This window comes from Salvelinus fontinalis, chromosome 5 (genome assembly GCF_029448725.1).
Source record: "Salvelinus fontinalis isolate EN_2023a chromosome 5, ASM2944872v1, whole genome shotgun sequence".
NCBI lineage: Eukaryota > Metazoa > Chordata > Actinopteri > Salmoniformes > Salmonidae > Salvelinus > Salvelinus fontinalis.
The window spans coordinates 27,155,047-27,176,062 of record NC_074669.1 but is presented as its reverse complement, the minus strand read 5'-3'; the positions used below and the strand labels follow the sequence as shown (position 1 = coordinate 27,176,062).

At 41.2% G+C, this 21,016-nt stretch overlaps 1 protein-coding gene across 3 annotated transcripts in view; it reads left to right on the top strand.

Annotated features, from left to right (window-relative positions):
- The window catches only part of LOC129855424 (BMP/retinoic acid-inducible neural-specific protein 3-like), a 110,863-nt gene extending 99,214 nt beyond the window's left edge, over positions 1-11,649 (top strand). For 2 of the 3 annotated variants that reach the window (XM_055923076.1, XM_055923075.1), the window contains one exon: positions 9,771-11,649. In XM_055923076.1, coding sequence (XP_055779051.1) covers positions 9,771-10,899 — 1,129 coding nt within the window. In that variant the 3' untranslated portion in view covers positions 10,900-11,649. The remainder of the gene's footprint in view (positions 1-9,770) is intronic. The other variant, XM_055923077.1, reaches the window with a different exon arrangement.
- Positions 11,650-21,016: the final 9,367 nt, after the last annotated feature.

Below are 21,016 nucleotides of genomic sequence, written 5' to 3'. Positions count from 1 at the left end.
GGCCTGTGAACGAGCAATCGAGCCCGTTGGAATCGTCATCACGTAAAGGCATCCAGGGGAAGACGTAAGAAGTGTCCGTATAGTCATAGCAACGACAGTGCCCGTTTAAATGACTTCAGAAAAGTGGCCAACGTTTCTCAAATCTGACTCCATGTCAGGGAAATTGCTGTAGAATGGGCTCTGTTCCACTTAGAGACAAAATTTCAACTCCTATAGAAACTATAGACTGTTTTCTATCCAATAATAATAATAATATGCATATTGTACGATCAAGGATTTTGTGGGAAGCCGTTTAAAAAATTAGCCACATTAGCATAAATAGTCTAAACAGCGCCCCCATCCCCAACAGGTTAATAGGTAATTTACCACCTTTACAAGTACAGTCTCAGTGCTATGATGGGGTCTAAAAGCAGACTGAAGTTTTTTGTATGCATTGTTTGTCTTCAGGAAGGCAGTGAGTTGCTGCGCAACAGCTTTGTCAATTTTTTTTGATAGGAATGGGAGATTCGATATAGGCCGATAGTGTTTTTTATATTATCTGAGTCAAGGTTTGGCTTTTTCAAGAGAGGCTTTATTACTGCCACTTTAAATGAGTTTGGTACACATCCGGTGGATAGAGAGCCGTTTATTATGTTCAACATAGGAGGGCCAAGCACAGGAAGCAGCTCTTTCAGCATTTTAGTTGGAATAGGGTCCAGTATTCAGCTTGAAGGTTTAGAGGCCATGATTATTTTCATAATTGTGTCAAGAGATATAGTACTAAAACACTTGAGTATCTCCCTTGATCCTAGGTCCTGGCAGAGTTGTGCAGACTCAGGACAACTGAGCTTTACAGGAATATGCAGATTTAAAGAGGAGTCCGTAATTTGATTTCTAATGATCATGATATTTTATTCAAAGAAGTTCATGAACTTATTACTGCTGAAGTGAAAGCCATCCTCTCTTGAGGAATGCTGCTTTTTAGTTAGCTTTGCGACAGTATAAAAAAGAAATGTCGGATTGTTCTTATTTTCCTCAATTAAGTTGGAAAAATAGGATGATCAAGCAGCAGTGAGGGCTCTTCGATACTGCACGGTACTGTCTTTCCAAGCTAGTCAGAAGACTTCCAGTTTGGTGTGGCGCTATTTCCGTTCCAATTTTCTGGAAGCTTGCTTCAGAGCTTGGGTATTTTCTGTATACCAGGAAGCTAGTTTCTTATGACAACTGTTTTTAGTTTTTGGGGTGCAACTGCATCTAGGGTATTGCGCAAGGTTAAATTGAGTTCCTCAGTTAGGTGGTTAACTGATTTTTGTCCTCTGACGTCCTTGGGTAGGCAGAGGGAGTCTGGAAGGGCATTGAGGAATCATTGGGTTGTCTGAGAATTTATAGCGTGACTTTTGATGCTCCTTGGTTGGGGTCTGAGCAGATTATTTGTTGTGATTGCAAACGTAATAAAATGGTGGTCCGACAGTCCAGGATTATGGTTCGACAATCCAGCCAACATGTCTGATTTCAAAAAGGATTTACGACGAAAGCACACCAAACGATTGTTAGGTCAGCGCATAGCCACAGAAAAACACAGCCATTTTTCCAGCCAAAGAGAGGAGTAACAAAAAGCAGAAATAGAGATAAAATTAATCACTATCCTTTGATGATCTTCACCAGAAGACACTCATAGGACTTCATGTTACACAATACATGTATGTTTTGTTCGGTAAAGTTCATATTTATATCCAAAAGTCTGAGTTTAGGCGGGACGCTACTGTCTCACTTGGCAAAAAGACAGAGAAAATGCAGGGCGCCAAATTCAAATGAATTACTATAAAAATCTAACTTTCATTAAATCACACATGAAAGATACCAAATTAAAGCTACACTGGTTGTGAATCCGGCCAACATGTCAGAATTCAAATAGGCTTTTCGGCGAAAGCAAACAATGCTATTATCTGAGTCAGCACCATTGTAAACAAAGAGAGATAAGCATATTTCAACCCTGCAGGCGCGACACAACGCAGAAATAAAAATATAATTCATGCCTTACCTTTGACGAGGTTCTGTTTTTGGCACTCCAATATGTCCCATAAACATCAGAAATTGTCCTTTTGTTCGATTAATTCTGTCAATATATATCCAAAATATCCATTTATTTGGCGCGTTTGATCCAGAAAAACACCGGTTCCAACTTGCTCAAACGTGACTACAAAATATCTCAAAGGTTACCTGTAAACTTTGCCAAAAAATGTCAAACTACTTTTGTAATACAACTTTAGGTATTTGTCAATGCTAATACTCGATAAAATTGAGGACAGGATGATCTGTGTTCAATACAGGATTAAAACAATCTGTAGCATGCTTTCTGGTCATGCATCTCTATCTAACAGGACACTTCAAGTGACTTTGATTCAAAATGGCCGTACTTCTTCATTACAAAGGAAAAACCCTCAACTGATCCTGAAGACTGTTGACATCCAGTGGAAGCGGTAGGAACTGCAAGAAGGTCAATTAGAAATATGTATTCCCAATGAAAATCCATTGAAAAGAGAGTGACAACAAAAAAAAAATCTGAATGGTTTGTCCTCGGGGTTTCGCCTGCTTCTGTTCTACTCACAGACATGATTCAAACATTTTTAGAAACTTCTGAGTGTTTTCTATCCAAATCTACTAACAATATGCATATCTTATCTTCTGGGGATGAGTAGCTGGCAGTTGAATTTGGGTATGCTTTTCATCCAAACGTGAAAATGCTGCCCCCTATCCTAGAGAAGTTAAGATCCACAACATTTATTTCATGGGACAAACTAGGTCCAGAGTATGACTGTGGCAGTGAGTAGGTCCGGAGACATGTTGGACAAAACCCACTGAGTCGATGATGGCTCCGAAAGCCTTTTGGAGTGGGTCTGTGGACTTTTCCATGTGAAAATTAAAGTCACCGAAAATGTGAATATTATCTGCTATGACTACAAGGTCCGATAGGAATTCAAGGAACTCAGTGAGGAACGCTGTATATGGCCCAGGAGGCCTGGAAACAGTAACTATAAAAAGTGATTGAGTAGGCTGCATAGATTTCATGACTAGAACCTCAAAAGACGAAAACGTCTTTTTTTTAATGTAAATTGAAATTTGCTATCGTAAATGTTAGCAACACCTCCACCTTTGCGGGATGCACGGGGGATATGGTCACTAGTGTAAGCAGGAGGTGAGGCCTCATTTAACACAGTAAATTCATCAGGCTTAAGCCATGTTTCAGTCAGGTCAAACACATCAAGATTATGATCAGTGATTAGTTCATTGACTATAACTGCCTTGGAAGTGAGTGATCTAACATTAAGTAGCCCTACTTTGAGATGTGAGGTATCACGATCTCTTTCAATAATGGCAGGAGTGGAGGAGGTCTTTATTCTAGTGAGATTGCTAAGGCGAAAAACGCCATGTTTAGTTTTGCCCAACCTAGGTTGAGGCACAAACACGGTCTCACTGGGGATATATGAAACTGACCTTTGAAAATATATTTTTTATTTTCTACTTTTCCACTTTCATATATTTTCATGAGTTGTCCTCAATTCATCATACTCTGTTGCTGTGTGCACATGTGCAGTACCAGTCAAAAGTTTGGACACACCTAATCATTCAAAGGTTTTTCTTTATTTTTACTATTTTCTACATTGTCGAATAATAGTGAAGACATCAAAACTTTCAAAGTTTCAAAGTAATGATGGACGGTCGTTTCTCTTTGCTTATTTGAGCTGTTCTTGCCATAATATGGACTTGGTATTTTACCAAATAGGGCTAGCTTCTGTATACCACCCCTACTTTGTCACAACACAACTGACTGACTCAAACGCATTTAGAAGGAAAGAAATTCCACAAATTAACTTTTAACAAAGGTACACCTGTTCATTGAAATGCATTCCAGGAGACTACCTCATGAAGCTGGTTGAAAGAATGCCAAGTGTGCAAAGCTGTCATCAAGGTGAAAGGTTGCTACTTTGAAGAATCTCAAATATAAAATATATTTTGATTTGTTTAACACTTTTTTGGTTACTACATAATTACAGTGCCTTGCAAAAGTATTCATCCCCCTTGGCATTTTCCTATTTTGTTGCATTACAACCTGTGATTTAAATGTATTTTTATTTAATGTAATGGACATACCGAAAAAAGTCCAAATTGGTGAAGTGAAATAAAAAAAATACCTTCTTCCAAAAAATTTAACAAAAAGTACAACTGAAAAGTGGTGTGTGCATCTGTATTCACCCCTTTGCTATGAAGCCCCTAAATAAGATCTGGTGCAACCAATTACCTTCAGAAGTTACATGATCTGTCACATGATCTCAGTATATATATATCTGTTCTGAAAGGCCCCAGAGTCTGCAACACCACTAAACAAGGGGCATCACCAAGCAAGTGGCACCATGAAGACCAAGGAGCTCTCCAAACAGTTCAGAGACAAAGTTTTGTAGAAGTACAGATCAGGATTGGGTTATAAAAAAATATCCGAAACTTTGAACATCCCACGGAGCACCATTAAATCCAATATTAAAGATTTGAAAGAATATGGCACCACAACAAACCTGCCAAGAGAGGGTCGTCCACCAAAACTCATGGACCAGGCAAGGACGTCATTTATCAGAGCGGCAACAAAGATAACCCTGATGGAGCTGCAAAGCTCCACAGCGGAGCTTTGTCCATAGGACCACTTTAAGCTGTACACTCCACAGAGCTGGGCTTTACAGAAGAGTGACCAGAAAAAAGCCATTGCTTAAAGAAGAAAATAAGCAAACACGTTTGGTGTTCGCAAAAAGGCATTTGGGAGACTCCCCAAACATATGGAAGAAGGTACTCTGGTCAGATGAGACTAAAATGAAGCTTTTTTGGCCATCAAGGAAAATGCTATGTCTGGCGCAAACCCATCACCATGAACACCATCCCCACAGTGAAGCATGGTGGTGGCAGCATCATCATATGGGGATGTTTTTCATGGTCAGAATTGAAGGAATGATGGATGGTGCTAAATACAGGAAAATGATTGAGGGACACCTGTTTCAGTCTTCCAGAGATTTGAGACTGTGACGAAGGTTCACCTTCCAACAGGACACTGACCCTAAGCATACTGCTAAAGCCATACTCAAGTTGTTTAAGGGAAAACATTTAAATGTATTGAATGGCCTAGTCAAAGCCCATAGCTCAATCCAATTGAGAATCTGTGGAATGACTTAGATTGCTGTACACCAGCGGAACCCATCCAACTTGAAGGAACAGGAGCAGTTTTGCCCTAAAGAATGGGCAAAAATCCCAGTGGCTAGATGTGTCAAGCTTATAGAGACATACCCCAAAAGACTTGCAGCTGTAATTGCTGCAAAAGGTGGCCCCAAAAATCTATTTTAATTCCAGGTTGTATGACAACAAATTAGAAAAGAATGCCAAGGGAGGTGAATACTTTCACAAGCCACTGTACATATGTGCTATTTCATCATTTAGATTTCTTCACAATTTTTTAAATATGTTTATTTAACCTTTATTAATACAGGTTTTTGTCATTGAGAATATCTATTTCAAGAGAGACCTGGTCCAGTAGCAGCAGGGGGAACAACGTTTCAGACAAAACAACTTACATACACTAACACAACATTAAACAAAACTACAGACAAATACAGTACACAATTAAAGTTGAAGTCAGAAGATTAAATACACTTAGGTTGGAGTCATTAAAACTCATTTTTCAACCACTCCACAAATTTCTTGTTGACAAACTATAGTTTTGAAAAGTCGGTTAGGACATCTACTTTGTGCATGACAGAAGTAATATTTCCAACAATTGTTTACAGACCGATTATTTCACTGTATCACAATTCCAGTGGGTCAGAAGTTTACATGCACTTAGTTGACTGTGCCTTTAAACAGCTTGGAAAATTCCAGAAAATTATGTCATGGCTTTAGGAGCTTCTGATAGGCTATTTGACATCATTTGAGTCAATTGGAGGTGTACCTGTGGATGTATTTCAAGGCCTACCTTCAAACTCAGTGCCTCTTTGCTTGACATCATAAGAAAATCTAAAGATATCAGCCAATATCTCAGAAAGAAAATGGTAGACCTCCACAAGTCTGGTTAATTCTTGGGAGCAATTTCCAAATGCCTGGGGGTACCACATTCATCTGTACAAACAATAGTACGCAAGTATAAACACCATGGGACCACGCAGCTGTCAAACCGCTCAGGAAGGAGATGCGTTCTGTCTCCTAAAGAGGAACGTACTTTGGTGCGAAAAGTGCAAATTAATCCCAGAACAACAGCAAATGACCTTTTGAAGATACTGGAGGAAACAGGTACAAAAGTATCTATATCCACAGTAAAACGAGTCCTATATCGACATAAGCTGAAAGGCCACTCAGCAAGGAAGAAGCCACTGCTCCAAAACCACCATAAAAAAGCCAGACTACGGTTTGCAACTGCACATGGGGACAAAGATCGTACTTTTTGGAGAAATTTCCTCTGGTCTGATGAAACAAAAATAGAACGGTTTGGTCATAATGACCATCGTTATGTTAGGAGGAAAAAGGGGGAGGCTTGCAAGCCGGAGAACACCATCCCAACTGTGAAAAAAGGGGGTGGCAGCATCATGTTGTGGGGTGCTTTGCTGCGGGAGGGACTGGTGCACTTCACAAAATAGATGGCATCATGAGAAAGGAAAATTATGTGGATATATTTAAGCAACATCTCAAGACATCAGTCAGGAAGTTAAAGCTTGGTCGCAAATGGGTCTTCCAAATGGACAATGACCCAAACATACTTCCAAAGTTGTGGCAAAATGGCTTAAGGACAACAAAGTCAAGGTATTGGAGTGGCCATCACAAAGCCCTGACCTCAATCCTATAGACAATTTGTGGGCGGAACTGAAAAAGTGTGTGCGAGCAAGGAGGCCTACAAACCTGACTCAGTTACACCAGCTCTGTCAGGTGAATTTTGACCCATTCCTCCTAACATATCGTGGGAAGCTTGTGGAAGGCTACCTGAAACATTTGACCCAAGTTAAACAATTTAAAGGCAATGCTACCAAATACTAATTGAGTGTATGTAAACTTTTGACCCACTGGGAATGTGATGAAAGGAATAAAAGCTGAAATAAAGAATTCTCTCTACTATTATTCTGACACTTCACATTCTTAAAATAAAGTAGTGATCCTAACTGACCTAAGACAGGGATTTTTAACTAGAATTAAAGGTCAGGAATTGTGAAAACTGAGTTTAAATGTATTTGGCTAAGGTGTATGTAAACTTCCGACTTGAACTGTATATATAACATCACTAAAATCTGATACCGCCAGTAATGTACATCGTACCAGCTCCTTCCTGGCCTCCATAGAAAAACAAGCCTCATGCCGGTAATAAAAACCTATTCTCAGCTTGAGCTTCCTTATCAAGTTCTCCACATAAACAATGAAGCTCAGCTTGTCATCAACCCACACACCCAATTATTTTTACACTTTGACTTGCTCTAAAATATGTCCAGCCAATGTAGCAATGACATTAGTAACATGCCTGGTTTTTGAAAATACCATGCATTTTGTTTTACCCAAATTCAGAACCAGCTTCAAATCATACAGATTCTGTTGTATGATGTTAAATGCTCTTTGGGCATTTTCAAAAGCTAAAGATAAACTTCTAACACTTGAATAGAGAACAGTATAATCTGCATAAAAATGAACATCGCTGTTTCAATATGATCTCCAATGTTGTTGATATACAAAATTAATAACAGTGGGCCCAAAATAGAACCTTGCGGAACACCTGAGCACACCTCTATGTACTCAGATTTACAACCATCCACCATTACACATTGTGTACGATTTGTTAGGTAATTTATAAACCAATCTAGAACATGACCAGTAATTCCACAACATTTTATAATTTGCACTAACACAGCATGGTCCACGGTGTCAAATAGCTTTGACAATCTATAAAGACAGACACACAATGTTACTTCTTGTCAAGAGCACAGTGGATGTCATTTAAAACATTCAATGTTGCTGAAACAGTGCTGTGGACAGACCTAAAGCCTGATTGCATTCAATTTAAGATGTTGTTTTCAGCTGCCTACTAACTAAGGACTCCAGTACCTTTGACAATACTAACAATTTTGATAAGGGTCAATTACGAAGGATCTCCACCTTTCAGGAGAGGCAGTACAAAAGCAGATGCCAAAACTTGGGGATTTCCTTAACATCAAGTGTAAGGTTAAAAATACATGTTATGGGGGAGCAATGATGTCTGCAGCTAGGTGTAGGAAACGGGGGTCTAGATCATCAGGGCCAGGGGATTTTTTTTTCTATCAATTTCTTTCAGGCCTTTATGCACTTCTGAAACAGAGAAGGATGAAAAGGAGAACCTTAGTAAAGGAGTGCACAGGTGTCACGTTCCTGACCTATTTCTGTTAGTTTGTTGTAAGTGTTAGTTGGTCAGGACGTGAGTTTGGGTGGGCATTCTATGTTGTCTGTTTCTATGTTGGTTTAGGGTTGCCTGGTATGGCTCTCAATTAGAGGCAGGTGTTTGGCGTTCCTCTAATTGAGAGTCATATTTAGGTAGGTTGTTTCACAGTGTTCGTTGTGGGTGGTTGTCTCCTGTGTCAGTGTTTGTCGCACCATGCGGGACTGTTCGGTTTGTTTGTAAGTTCGGTCTTTTGTGTAGTCATTTTCCTGTTCGTGAGTTCTGCGTTTTATGTAAGTTTGCATGTCCAGGTTTGTCTACTCCGTTTTGTTGTTTTGTTAGTTTATAGTCAAGTTCGTGTTTTTCGTCTTTTCTGTAAATAAATATGTCATCACAACCCGCTGCGCCTTGGTTCAATCACTACTCCTCCTCTTCGGTTGAAGAGGAGGAGGAATACCGTTACAACAGGGGTGTCAGGTAAATTCATACGGGGCTCAGTTATACCTTTGACCTTTTCAACTAAACTGCCTGCATCTAGAAAATACTGATTTAAGGTTTTCAGAATGGAGGTTCTCTCAGTTACAATCTCTGTGTCTACCAACAATTGTTTGAGAAGCTTTGTATCTTTTTGCACTACAAACCTTTCACTACTTGCCAAAATGTGGATGGATTATGGAAATTATCCAAAGTAGATTTCAGGTCTGCTTTCAATTTTCAGATCATAGCCACACCCATATTTCGAAGATGTTGAAAAGCCAACCAATCATCTGCTGAACCAGACCCTCTTGCTTTAGCCCACATTGCATTTCATTCCCTTATGATTTTACCAAGTTCCTCAGTAAACCAAGGGTTCGCTCTGCCCTTAATCCTGCATTTTTTTAAAGGGGCATGACTATTGCATACAACCTATTTCTACAATGTATAAAATAGTAAAAATAAAGAAAAACCATTGAATGAGTATGTGTGTCCAAACTTTTGACTGGTACTGTACCTACGTAGATACTGCATTTATCATTGTTTTATGTCTCATGTGGGGTTGGGAAAATACTGTGACACCCTGCTTGCGTACATATGAAGTTAACACTCTTTGACAACCCACTGACATGGCCAGACATAAATACTACAGGGGGATAATTTATATATTGTTATTTCTTCAGGAAAATACAGCTATAGGATGATATGAACCTATGGGAGATGAAACTATTTATTGGGGAATATGTGGTTATTCTAGTGAACCTGATATCATAGTGCAGATAGTATTCCCAGAACTGCAAAGTGCACTATACAGTGTATGGCCATACTAAGTGCATTTCCTCAAAAATAAAATAATAATATACTGTCTGGAAGGTGATCTGTATTTGTGTTTGAGTGTGTTTTGCAGGTCCTTCAGCTACTGGCTGAACTACATCCTGTCCATCATGTACTGCAGTGAGAACAACTACATAGGTTCCTACCTGGAGGAGACAAGGAGCTGCTCTTGCCCCTACGACCATCCATCCTGCCAGGGTGTCATCCCCTGCACTGTGGGCGATGGCTCTTTCTGCGCCTCCTGCTCCTATGACAACCGCTCCCGCTGTGCCAGCTGCAACCCCGGGTACATGCTCAGCCAGGGGGTCTGCCGCAATGAGGTCCCAGACTCCACGGACCACTACATCGGCTTCGAGACGGACCTGCAGGACCTGGAGCTGAGATACCTGCTACAGAAGAAAGACAGCCGTATTAGCATCCATGGGATCTTCGTCAGCAACGACGTCCGACTCAACAACTGGTTTGACCCGTCGTGGAGGAAGAGGATGCTGTTGACACTGAAGAGCAACAAGTACAAGTCCAATCACGTCCACATGCTACTGGGGATGACCCTGCAGATCTGCCTAACTAGGAACAGCTCCCTGGAACCAGTGCTGTCTGTCTACATCAACCCCTTCGGGGGAAGTCACTCTGAGAGCTGGAGCATGCCCATAGACCAGAACAGCTATCCTGATTGGGAGAGGACTAAACTAAACATTCCCCTGGACTGTTACAACTGGACATTGACTTTGGGTAACAAGTGGAAAACTTTTTTTGAGACTGTCCACTTCTACCTGCGGAGCAGGATCAGGGCTCCGTTGCCCCAAGGGAACGGCTCGGTGTACTACGAACCTTTCGAGTTTCTGGAGCCCGGTAAGAACCTGGGCTACATGAAAATAAATAGCATCCAGGTGTTCGGCTATAGTATGCATTTTGACCCGGAAGCAATCCAGGACCTGATTCTGCAGCTGGACTACCCGTACACTCAGGGATCTCAGGACTCAGCCCTGCTGCAGCTGCTGGAGATCAGGGACCGGGTCAACAGACTGTCCCCTCCCGGACCTCAGCTCCTGGACCTGTTCTCCTGTCTCCTGCGCCACCGCCTCAAATTATCCACCACAGATGTTGTCCGAATACAGGCAGCGTTGCAGGCTTTCTCTGCCAAACAGCCGAACTCCATGGAATACGAAACAACCAAATTATGTAGCTAATAAGGTGCCAGTGTCCAGATACAAAGATGCTTGTGCTGCTATCACACTGACCTGATTACAGTTAAGAGCAATTTTGGAAGGCACTGAGGGACATTTTGGTTATGATCAAGAGATATGCATTTGGGTTAATGTAAAATTATAAGTTTCTGGAAATGTGTAGTGTCATAGACACATAAGGGGGCTTCACCATGTTCACTTTGCCTTTTTACATAATAACAATAAAACTCAGACTTTCTGACCATTATCAATATCAAAAGATTTATCATCACTGATATGTTGCCCATGTGCTGAAATCCGTAAATTGCACAGATCTCAATAATCATTTACAATGTGATGCTTTTGCTGATAATGAAGTGTTATCTCGACAGTGTGTTTGGTTTGACACCAGCATGGCTTTAGGTCCTTCACTTTGTTATTAAACATACACCATGTTTTTATACTCACACTCTTCAGTTTAATCCTACCCCACCCCATGTTCAGAGCTACATGAGTCACTATGGAAATCAACTGTTCCTTGTTTTACATTTTTTCATATATTTAAATTCCCACAAATTGGAGTTACAACAGTACTTCAGACGTACAGAAATAAAACACCATAAATGCAATGGCTAGTATGTTATGTTACATGTAATTACATTTTTTATAATGCAGTTGTTTGTGAACAGTCACTAAGCAATGTTGATATGTTGTATAACATTCTGAATTTGTTAATTCACTAAATAAAAGTCATTTTTATGTCCTGTCTGTAAATAGTGTAGATATTCCATCTAGTGTCTATTTTTATCAGAAATAATCTATTACTTAAATCCATCTCAAATGTATATTTTATCTTTAGTTCATTAATCTAGATGGTATCATATTTGATGCAAATCGAAGAAAATTAGACATACTAGTACTGTTAGTTGTTCCCAGATCCTGTCAATTAGTACCAAATCACTAAATGACAGTGTTAAATGGAAGTGTGTCAGTTAAGATTATAGTTAAATCTTAATCTCTTCTCTAAGGATGACAAGCTTCACGCAAACCACATAAAATATAATTAAGATGTTCCATTCATTCATTCATTTAGCGCATCGAGAGGATTTCTTATCCCATATTTTAGGACCAGGGCAGACAGATATTCCATGAAATGTTGCCTTATGTGAATCTTTGCAATTAATCTGTGTAAAAGATTTAGACAAAGCTACATTGCCAGACAACAGTATAATACATTAAAGTCACAACAGACCCTAGAGCATCACTTGCTCCAGTGTTTGCCATTAAATGCCAGGTGACTTGTTCTTAGACTAATGACTTTATCCCTTGGATATCCTTGAAAACAATCCAGCCAATGCATTACGTGAGAAAAAAGTGTCAAATACTAAGAGAGGCAGCTTGGTAAGTTTTCTATAATTTATGATAGCCAGAGTGGGGGCATTTATTAGTTATTGATATACTTTATTCTCTTCATTCTGGCTGTCATTATTTAGTACCTTTTCAGAATGATGGGGAGCATTTGGTATGAATCTAAGGAATATTAGGTGCAAATCCAGTTCAGAAAAAGAAAATACTGAGCTTAATTGGAATGTCTGATAAGATAACAGTGAAACAAAAGTGGCATGGATACACTTGAAATGTGAGTTGTAGGACTATTTATTTGTATTTGTTTCAATTACATGGGTGGGTGCAGGTATATGTTATGTTTGGCTATTAGTGAGACATGGCCATCCCTAATTAAATCCCATCACTCATTCTAGTGGTTTGCATAGTTGTCAGGGCAGCAGCAGGCTATACTGTGCAGAAAATTGCTTCACCAAAGGTCAGCCAGGTCTGTGAAATCTAGTTTCCAGTGACAAACCGAGAATAACCCAGCTTTGGCCCTCTCTGTCTCTTCCATTTCCATTGATGGATGGCGGCTGGCGGAAGAGAGACAGGCAGCGTATCAAAGCTCATTATCTCAGGTGTTTTTCTCACTAGCTGGTAGTCTCTTGTAATCTGTAGACTTGTATGTTTTACTCTGGGTCCTGGAATAAAGGTATTCAGCTGAGAGGCCTCAGCGAGAGAAAGCTTTTGGTTGTCCCAACAGCGGGCCTGATGGGAGTCAAGTGTTTACATCCTGGTTTAGATCTACCAACCCTAGCTGAGCTCTAGCTCCATCACTCAGAATGACAACTGTAGGCAAAGAGACAAACATTCTACAGCATTTGCTCAGACACAGGCAAGGAAGAAGGAGGACAATAATAAATAGAAAACAGGGGTGGCCAAACCTCCTGCCGAAGAGCTACTGTGTTGCTTTAGCAAATCTGACTCCCATTACAAAAATTAATTTGTTGCTGCCACAAAATATTACCAAAAGTTTGCCACTAGTGTTGAATCTGCAGCAAACATTTGGCAACAATAATATGTATTGACACTAGTGGGAAAACAGTTTGCCAGAGGTTTTTTTCTTGCAGACAATTCTCCCATGATTCAATTTAAATTTGTGGCAAACCTGTGGCAACAAGTTTTAAGACCAGTAACCGTTGATGATCAATCAAGGGGATTAGAAACATCTGTTCGAAAATGGAAACCTAGCTACCTACCAAAGTTGTCCGGTGAGTGTCTAATTTATGAATTAAACTTCCAAATAAACGCTTAAATTGTATTAGCTAAATGATGCCTAGTTAGCAATGCAATGTTTTATGGGATAGAGTGAAACACAATTTGTTGATACCAGTTTCAATCTGTCAGCTCCACTGACTGACTGGCTAGTGCTTAGTTAGCTATCATATTTCTGCTATCTAACTAATGATTTGCCTAAACACAATTTGTATGTGAATATGTTGCTGTCTTTTAATACCAATATTCATGCCAATATGCTAGCGTCACGGTTCAGTAGCATGTAAGTTAGCACAACAGCTAAGGTAGGTTGGTGCAAGTAACTAGCAACAATATGAGTTGATTTGACATCAGAGCAAAACTTCCCTTTTGCAGGTGGATAACGTTACCCTTCCCCTAATTGTGATGTTGGAAGAGGCTGTATTGGGAGGATGATGCATCAACACCCTGGAAATATGTTTGTGGTGCACTCACTCATAACACTTGTTGAGTGATAAATGAGTATATCGTCTTCAAGATTGATAAGGTAAGTAAATACATGACCATGCTCGTGACGCTAGCTTACTGAAGTGTTGTAATAGAATATAACTAACTTAATGTGTGGCTTTTTGTTGATATTTGGCTAGTTAACTATGTCAGTGTCTGTAACGGTAGCTAGCTAACTTAGCTAGTTTAGTCGGACACTGTTTCACTCGTTAGCTACATTAACTAAATTAGCTGGCTAGCTAGCTACGTTACCATATCTAGATTTGACTTATTCTCCATCTGGGTTCATAGTACCCGCAAAACACCAGTCTCAACTTCAACAGTGAAGAGGCGACTCCGGGTTTCTGGCCTTCATCACAGAGCTACAGAGAAAAAGTCATATCTCAGACTGGCCAATAAAAATAAAATATTAAGATGGGCAAAAGAACACCGACACTGGACAGAGAAACTCTGCCTAGAAGGCCAGCATCCCAGAGTCACCTCTTCACTGTTGACGTTCACTGCGACCTATACGCTCTCGTTGGCTGGCCATCGATTCATACTCATCGCCAAACCCACTGGCTCCAGGTCATCTACAAGAGCCTGCTAGGTAAAGTCCCCCCTTATCTCAGCTCGCTGGTGACCATAGCAGCACCCACCTGTAGCACGCGCTCCAGCAGGTATATCTCTCTGGTCACCCCCAAAACCAATTCTTCCTTTGGCCGCCTCTCCTTCCAGTTCTCTGCTGCCAATGACTGGAACGAACTACAAAAATCTCTGAAACTGGAAACACTTATGTCCCTCACTAGCTTTAAGCACCAGCTGTCAGAGCAGCTCACAGATTACTACACCTGTACATATCCCATCTATAATTTAGCCCAAACAACTACCTCTTTCCCTACTGTATTTATTTATTTTGCTCCTTTGCACCCCATTATTTCTATATCTACTTTGCACATTCTTCCACTACAAATCTACTATATTGTATTTACTTCGCCACCGTGGCATTTTTTTTGCATTCACCTCATCTCACCTCACTTGCTCACATTGTATATAGACTTATTTTTCTACTGTATTATTGACTGTATGTTTGTTTTACTCCATGTGTAACTCTGTGTTGTTGTATGTGTCGAACTGCTTTGCTTTATCTTGGCCAGGTCGCAATTGTAAATGAGAACTTGTTCTCAACTTGCCTACCTGGTTAAATAAAGGTGAAAAATAACAAACATTACATTACTCCAGGAAAAACTACGGGCGAGACAAAAACATTATCTCTGTTATTTCTCCAGACATGTGCTTCCTTTTTCTTTCCCTCTCCCTTGTCCACCTTTTTCTCAACATCACAGTGCACCCTCTTGCCTAACCTACTTACGCCTGCCGGAAAAAGTATATTCCCGAGTGTATCTATTCCAATTGCTCATGATAGGGAAAACACAGTCTTGCTTCTGGGACCATAAAAGCTCATAAAAAAAGGCCCAGTCATGCTCCGAGGTTGCCAACCTCAATCTATGATGGCTCATTTTGACCGTCTTCTCCAGAGTCGCAGCACACAAACACTGGGGGCTTGGCCATATTGCCCAGGCAATTATCAAAGTCCTCTCTCCCAGCCATAACTGCTCGCCCTTCACCGCTCCACACCGGGTGTCTCCAACGCCACTTCAGGGCAAGATGCAATTAAGGCGGACACCCCAGTTCAACTTAACATGGAAAACTAATGCAGTGGCAACATGTAGAGACTGAGCTACCATAAGTGTTATGACTTGTTTGTGCATCTATTTGTGAAAGCATTTCTGCAGGCTGGGCTCTCAAGAAATCCCTTGCTGTGAAGTGTATGAAGTGCTCAGACACATGAGGAGCTGGGATGAGATTGTCTTAATCGTGACAAAGACCGGGAGGAGAGGTGTTCTGTTATAGTTCTGTAATATTAACCACAGGACATACTCTAATCCAAGGCAATGAGCAGCAGTGGAATAATAGTTTGAGAGTAGAGCCTCACTCTCCCTCACTGAGGTACTGGAAAGGAAGCTCAACATACAGGAAAAGTAATTGTTTATTTTGTATAACAATGCTTCTCAGCGAGGTCAACATTCAAGAAGTGGGTACAGCGGGGGCCTCGCAGAACTTCTGAGAGTTATTGGCATTCACAAACACCCTCTCATTTGTCCCCACTCAAAATTGTCATTTTTTTCAGAGACTCCTGTATTTCTGTGTGATTGGCACGGTGCGCTGGAAGGGGTTGCTACGGTTTGCCAAACAGAATAAAAATCTTGATGCTTGTCACTTGCACCCCTGTAGTATCTGACCCCTAGCCCTCTTTCTCCAGGGTGTTTCCTCATTTAGGATAAGTTTTCACTCATGGATCTCTTTCCTTCTTTCTTTCTCTCCCTCAACCACCTGATTTTAGGGCACATCCTCATTATGTGCACCTGATTCCTGCCACGGCTAATGAGGAGAGGGACTGGAGCAGCAAAGTTTGAGCGTTTAGATTAATGGGAGTAGTACAGCAGTGAAATTTGGGAATAGTGTGTACTCTAGTCTCCCGAGCTGTTCATTACTGTGGATATATGACATTTTAGAACAGGGAGCTGAGTCGCTGCCTAATGATACAGTGGGATAAACACTGGGGACAGGTTGGCTCGGTCAGAACTGGAGACACCTATGGAGGTTTCTGCCAGAGGGAACGCCAACAAAGACGGCATTATGTAGAGTTGATCCTGTCCCATGTTTTTATTAATTGATAAAGAACACATTTGTACTGTAGAGCCTTAATTAGAGGTACTGAAGAATAAAAGATGTCAAGTTAGGAAACCTGTATAGTCATAAAAATATATACAGTTGGGAGAACAAGTATTTGACACACTGCCGATTTTGCAGGTTTTCCTACTTACAAAGCATGTAGAGGTCTGTAATTTTTATCATAGGTACAGTTCAACTGTGAGAGACGGAATCTAAAACAAAAATCCAGAAAATAACATTGTATGATTTTTAAGTAATTAATTTGCATTTTATTGCATGACATAAGTATTTGATACATCAGAAAAGCAGAACTTAATATTTGGTACAGAAACATTTGTTTGCAATTACAGAGATCATACGTTTCCTGTAGTTCTTGACCAGGTTTGCACACACTGCAGCAGGGATTTTGGCCCACTCCTCCATACAGACCTTCTCCAGATCCTTCAGGTTTCGGGGCTGTCGCTGGGCAATACGGACTTTCAGCTCCCTCCAAAGATTTTCTATTGGGTTCAGGTCTGGAGACTGGCTAGGCCAGTCCAGGACCTTGAGATGCTTCTTACGGAGCCACTCCTTAGTTGCCCTGGCTGTGTGTTTCGGGTCGTTGTCATGCTGGAAGACCCAGCCACGACCCATCTTCAATGCTCTTACTGAGGGAAGGAGGTTGTTTTGTTGCTTTTGGGGTCAATGTTGAAAAGTGTTGATCAACTCTGGAACTTAACAGCATAAACAACAAACCCTCTCTGATTTGAAGCACACATCAAATGGAGATCAAATTTGAGCTGTATTGAGTCAGCGAAATCCGTTTCAAAATGACTAAACCCAAACCTATTTTGGTGTCTAAATATGCTGTCTAAACACAGTATTTATCGCATCACAAATTAAAAGTCAACATTCCACCCTTTAGCATTGCTGAGCCACTGCACATCTGCAGTCCAATAACCTAGGCCTATCCATCCTCTCAGAACCCCAGCCCTCAAGACGGAGACAAATTATCCTTTGATTTGAAATTGACCATTTAATTAAATACCTGCATTCCTAACAAAGACTCCCCCTCTCCTCCCCTACTGTTGTCTCTCTATTAGCGACGGGGGAAATAGCAGCGAGCCGAGCTGTACGTAGGATGTGGAGGTTGGCTGAGTGATTAACTAAACCTTGGGGCTGACAGGACTGCTATCCCCAGAAGGGGCCCCAGTTAGACTAATGTGGTTCTCTGTTTAACAAGGCTGGAAGAGGGAGAGAGGGGTGGAGGGGGAGGAGGTAATAAGAAAAGGGGGCTAAAGGGAAGGATGGAGGAAATAGGAAAGTAGTTAGAGGTGAAGAAGCGGAGAAGGAGTGTAAGGGGGTAGTTAGAGAGAAGGAGTTGGTAGAAGAAGGGGATGAGAAGCACAGGTTTACAGGGAGGACCGTAGCGATACGTGGGTAAAATCACTTGGGAAGCCAAGCCCCCTCCCCCTCCAGAAAGCCATATTACAACCTATGTGATGTGATAATTGCATAGATTGCTCTATAACCTGTTAATTCATATGCCTTGTGACCTGTTAATTCATATGCCTTAGACAATAAGACACAGTGGCAGAATAAATTCAACCACATCTTTGTTTTATTTTTAAACCGGATAGCAACCTCTGTCCAGTTTAGTGCACAAAGCATATTATACGTAACAGACTGTTACATGACCTACAGCATGGTCAAGCAAGTTAATGTTTTCAACATTTTCTGACCACTAAACAACTATTGATTTAAAAACACAAAGATTTACCGCAAGTTGCAAAGAAAGCAGGAGCTGCATCTAGAGAGACATGTAGAGACAGGCACGGTTTTGCTCGCTCGGATACTTTCTCCTGTGAGATGCGTACATTCAGCCTCTTGCGAATTGTGACCGACCAGCTCAAATCGGTCTTACATAGCAAAATTTGATATTGTGTTTTTTGCATTGGATAAAAGTAGAGACTCAGAGCTACAAAATGATATATCATACACTACAGTTGAGGAACTAATCCTGCTTTAAATGTGGATAAACTTGTAAACTTACTTTTGAGTTATGTTATCCAGAGTGTTGGTGACTGCAACTGTGCTGTCAGATTGTCCGTTCGGAAATTCTGAGCATTTTGCTCTCAGAGCATTCAGAGCGCACACTGGACACTCTGGCAGATGAGTAGGGTTGATCCGAACGTTCCGACCTCATAACGGCAGTCAATCACCCAAACTAACTGGCTAACATTGGCTAGCTTGTGAATAGTAAAAGCATACACGTAACGTTAGCTAGCGAGCCAGCCAGCAAACCTTAGCTAGCTAGCTACAGTGGTTGCTCCACTAAAAGTTTTGTGATTATGCTGCGGGACATAGAGGTCATTTGTGGTTTAGTACGGTACCCTGCGTTACCACTTCTTTGCTCCAGTCCAGCGCAAGGGGGAGTTAGAGCACTGATAATGCTTTTGGGTCCTACTGTGTCTCTAACTGACAATGAATGGGTGACATAAACCTAAATAGAAACTGATAATTGTGCACGACTTCAGTATTACTGACTAAAACGGTTGTTACACTAAGGTTTTTATTTTATTTTGTTAGGATTATTTTACTCTTACTGTAGACCACTCCCGACCGGTCAGGGGACAGTCTAAGATACTGCAGAAGCTGTCACACCCTGACCTTAGAGAGCCTTTTTATTCTCTATTTGGGTTAGGTCAGGGTGTGACTAGGGTGGGTACTCTAGTTTTGTATTTCTATCTCCACCGGGAGACCCATGAGGTGGCTTTTGGTTTTAATGTAGAATCCTCCGATCCTCAAAATGTAATTATTGGCGGAGAGTCACGTCATATTTTTTGATATAGGTAGGTCTACTGTAAGTGTAGCTAAGGTAGCTAAATAGCCTAGTACTGTACTCCAGACCGTCACGTTGTACACCGCCATATTTTCTGTTCCATCCTAACGGAAACCCAGGTTTTTCATTTTTGGGGGGAATAGAAACATCAAAATAATTGTCTGTAGAGCACCGAGACAGGATTGTGTCGAGGCACAGATCTGGAGAAGGGTACCAAAACATTTCTGCAGAATTGAAGGTCCCCAAGAACACAGTGGCCTCCATTATTCTTAAATGGAAGAAGTTTGGAACCTCCATGATTCTTCCTAGAGCTGGCCGCCCGGCCAAATTGAGCAATTGAGGGTGAAGGCCCTTTGTCAGGAAGCTTACCAAGAACCCCATGGTCACTCTGACAGAGATCCATAGTTCCTCTGTGGAGATGGGAAAACCTTCCAGAAAGACAACCATCTCTGCAGCACTTCACCAATCAGGCCTTAATGGTAGAGTGGCCAGATAGAAGCCATTTCTCATTAAAAAGGCACATGACAGCCTGCTGGGAGTTTGCCAAAAGGCACCTAAAGGACTCACAGACCATGAGAAACAATAATATCTAGTCTGATGAAACCAAGATTGAACTATATTGCCTGAATGCCAAGTATCACGTTTCGAGGAAACCTGGCACCACCCCTACAGTGAAGAATGGTGGTGGCAGCATCATGCTGTGGGGATGGATTTCAGCGGCAGGGACTGGTCAACTAGTCAGGATCGAGGGAAAGATGAACAGAGGAAAGTACATAGAGATTCTTGATGAAAACGTGCCCCAGAACCTCAGACTGGGGCGAAGGTTCACTTTCCAAAAGGACAACAACCCGAAGCACACAGCCAAGACAATGCAGGAGTGGCTTCGGGCAAAGTCGCAGAATGTCCTTGAGTGGCCCAGCCAGAGCCCAGAGTTGACCTCGATCAAATATCTCTGGAGAGAACTGAAAATAGCTGTGCAGCAACGCTTCCCTTCCAACCTGACAGAGCTTGAGAGGATATGCCGAGAAGAATGGGAGAAACTCCCCAAATAGGGGTGTGCCAAGGTTGTAGCGTCACACCCAAGAAGACTTGAGGCTGTTATCGATGCCAAAGTGTCTGAATATAAATGTAAATGTGATATTTTAGGTCTTGTTTTTTTTTATACATTTGCAATATGTTTTGCTTTGTCATTATGGGGTATTGATACAATTCGCATTCATGGGAATATGTACCAAATCAATCGATTTAGTTCTAGCATGTATATAATGAGCAGAGCGAACACAAACAACTTAGAGATGTAAGTAAATAGTTGCTTAAAGACATTCTCAACTAGAAAACTTTTATTGGAACAATTTACACAATGAGCGACTTGTATAATGTGGTTCCACGGCTTCATTGCTCCAGACCACCGCAAGGGGGAGTTAGAGCACTCATTATGCATTTGGGTCCAAAGGTTTTTAAATGACCAATCATATCGAGGGGTTCCAATGACGAATTTGATGCGAGCCACGCGTCCCT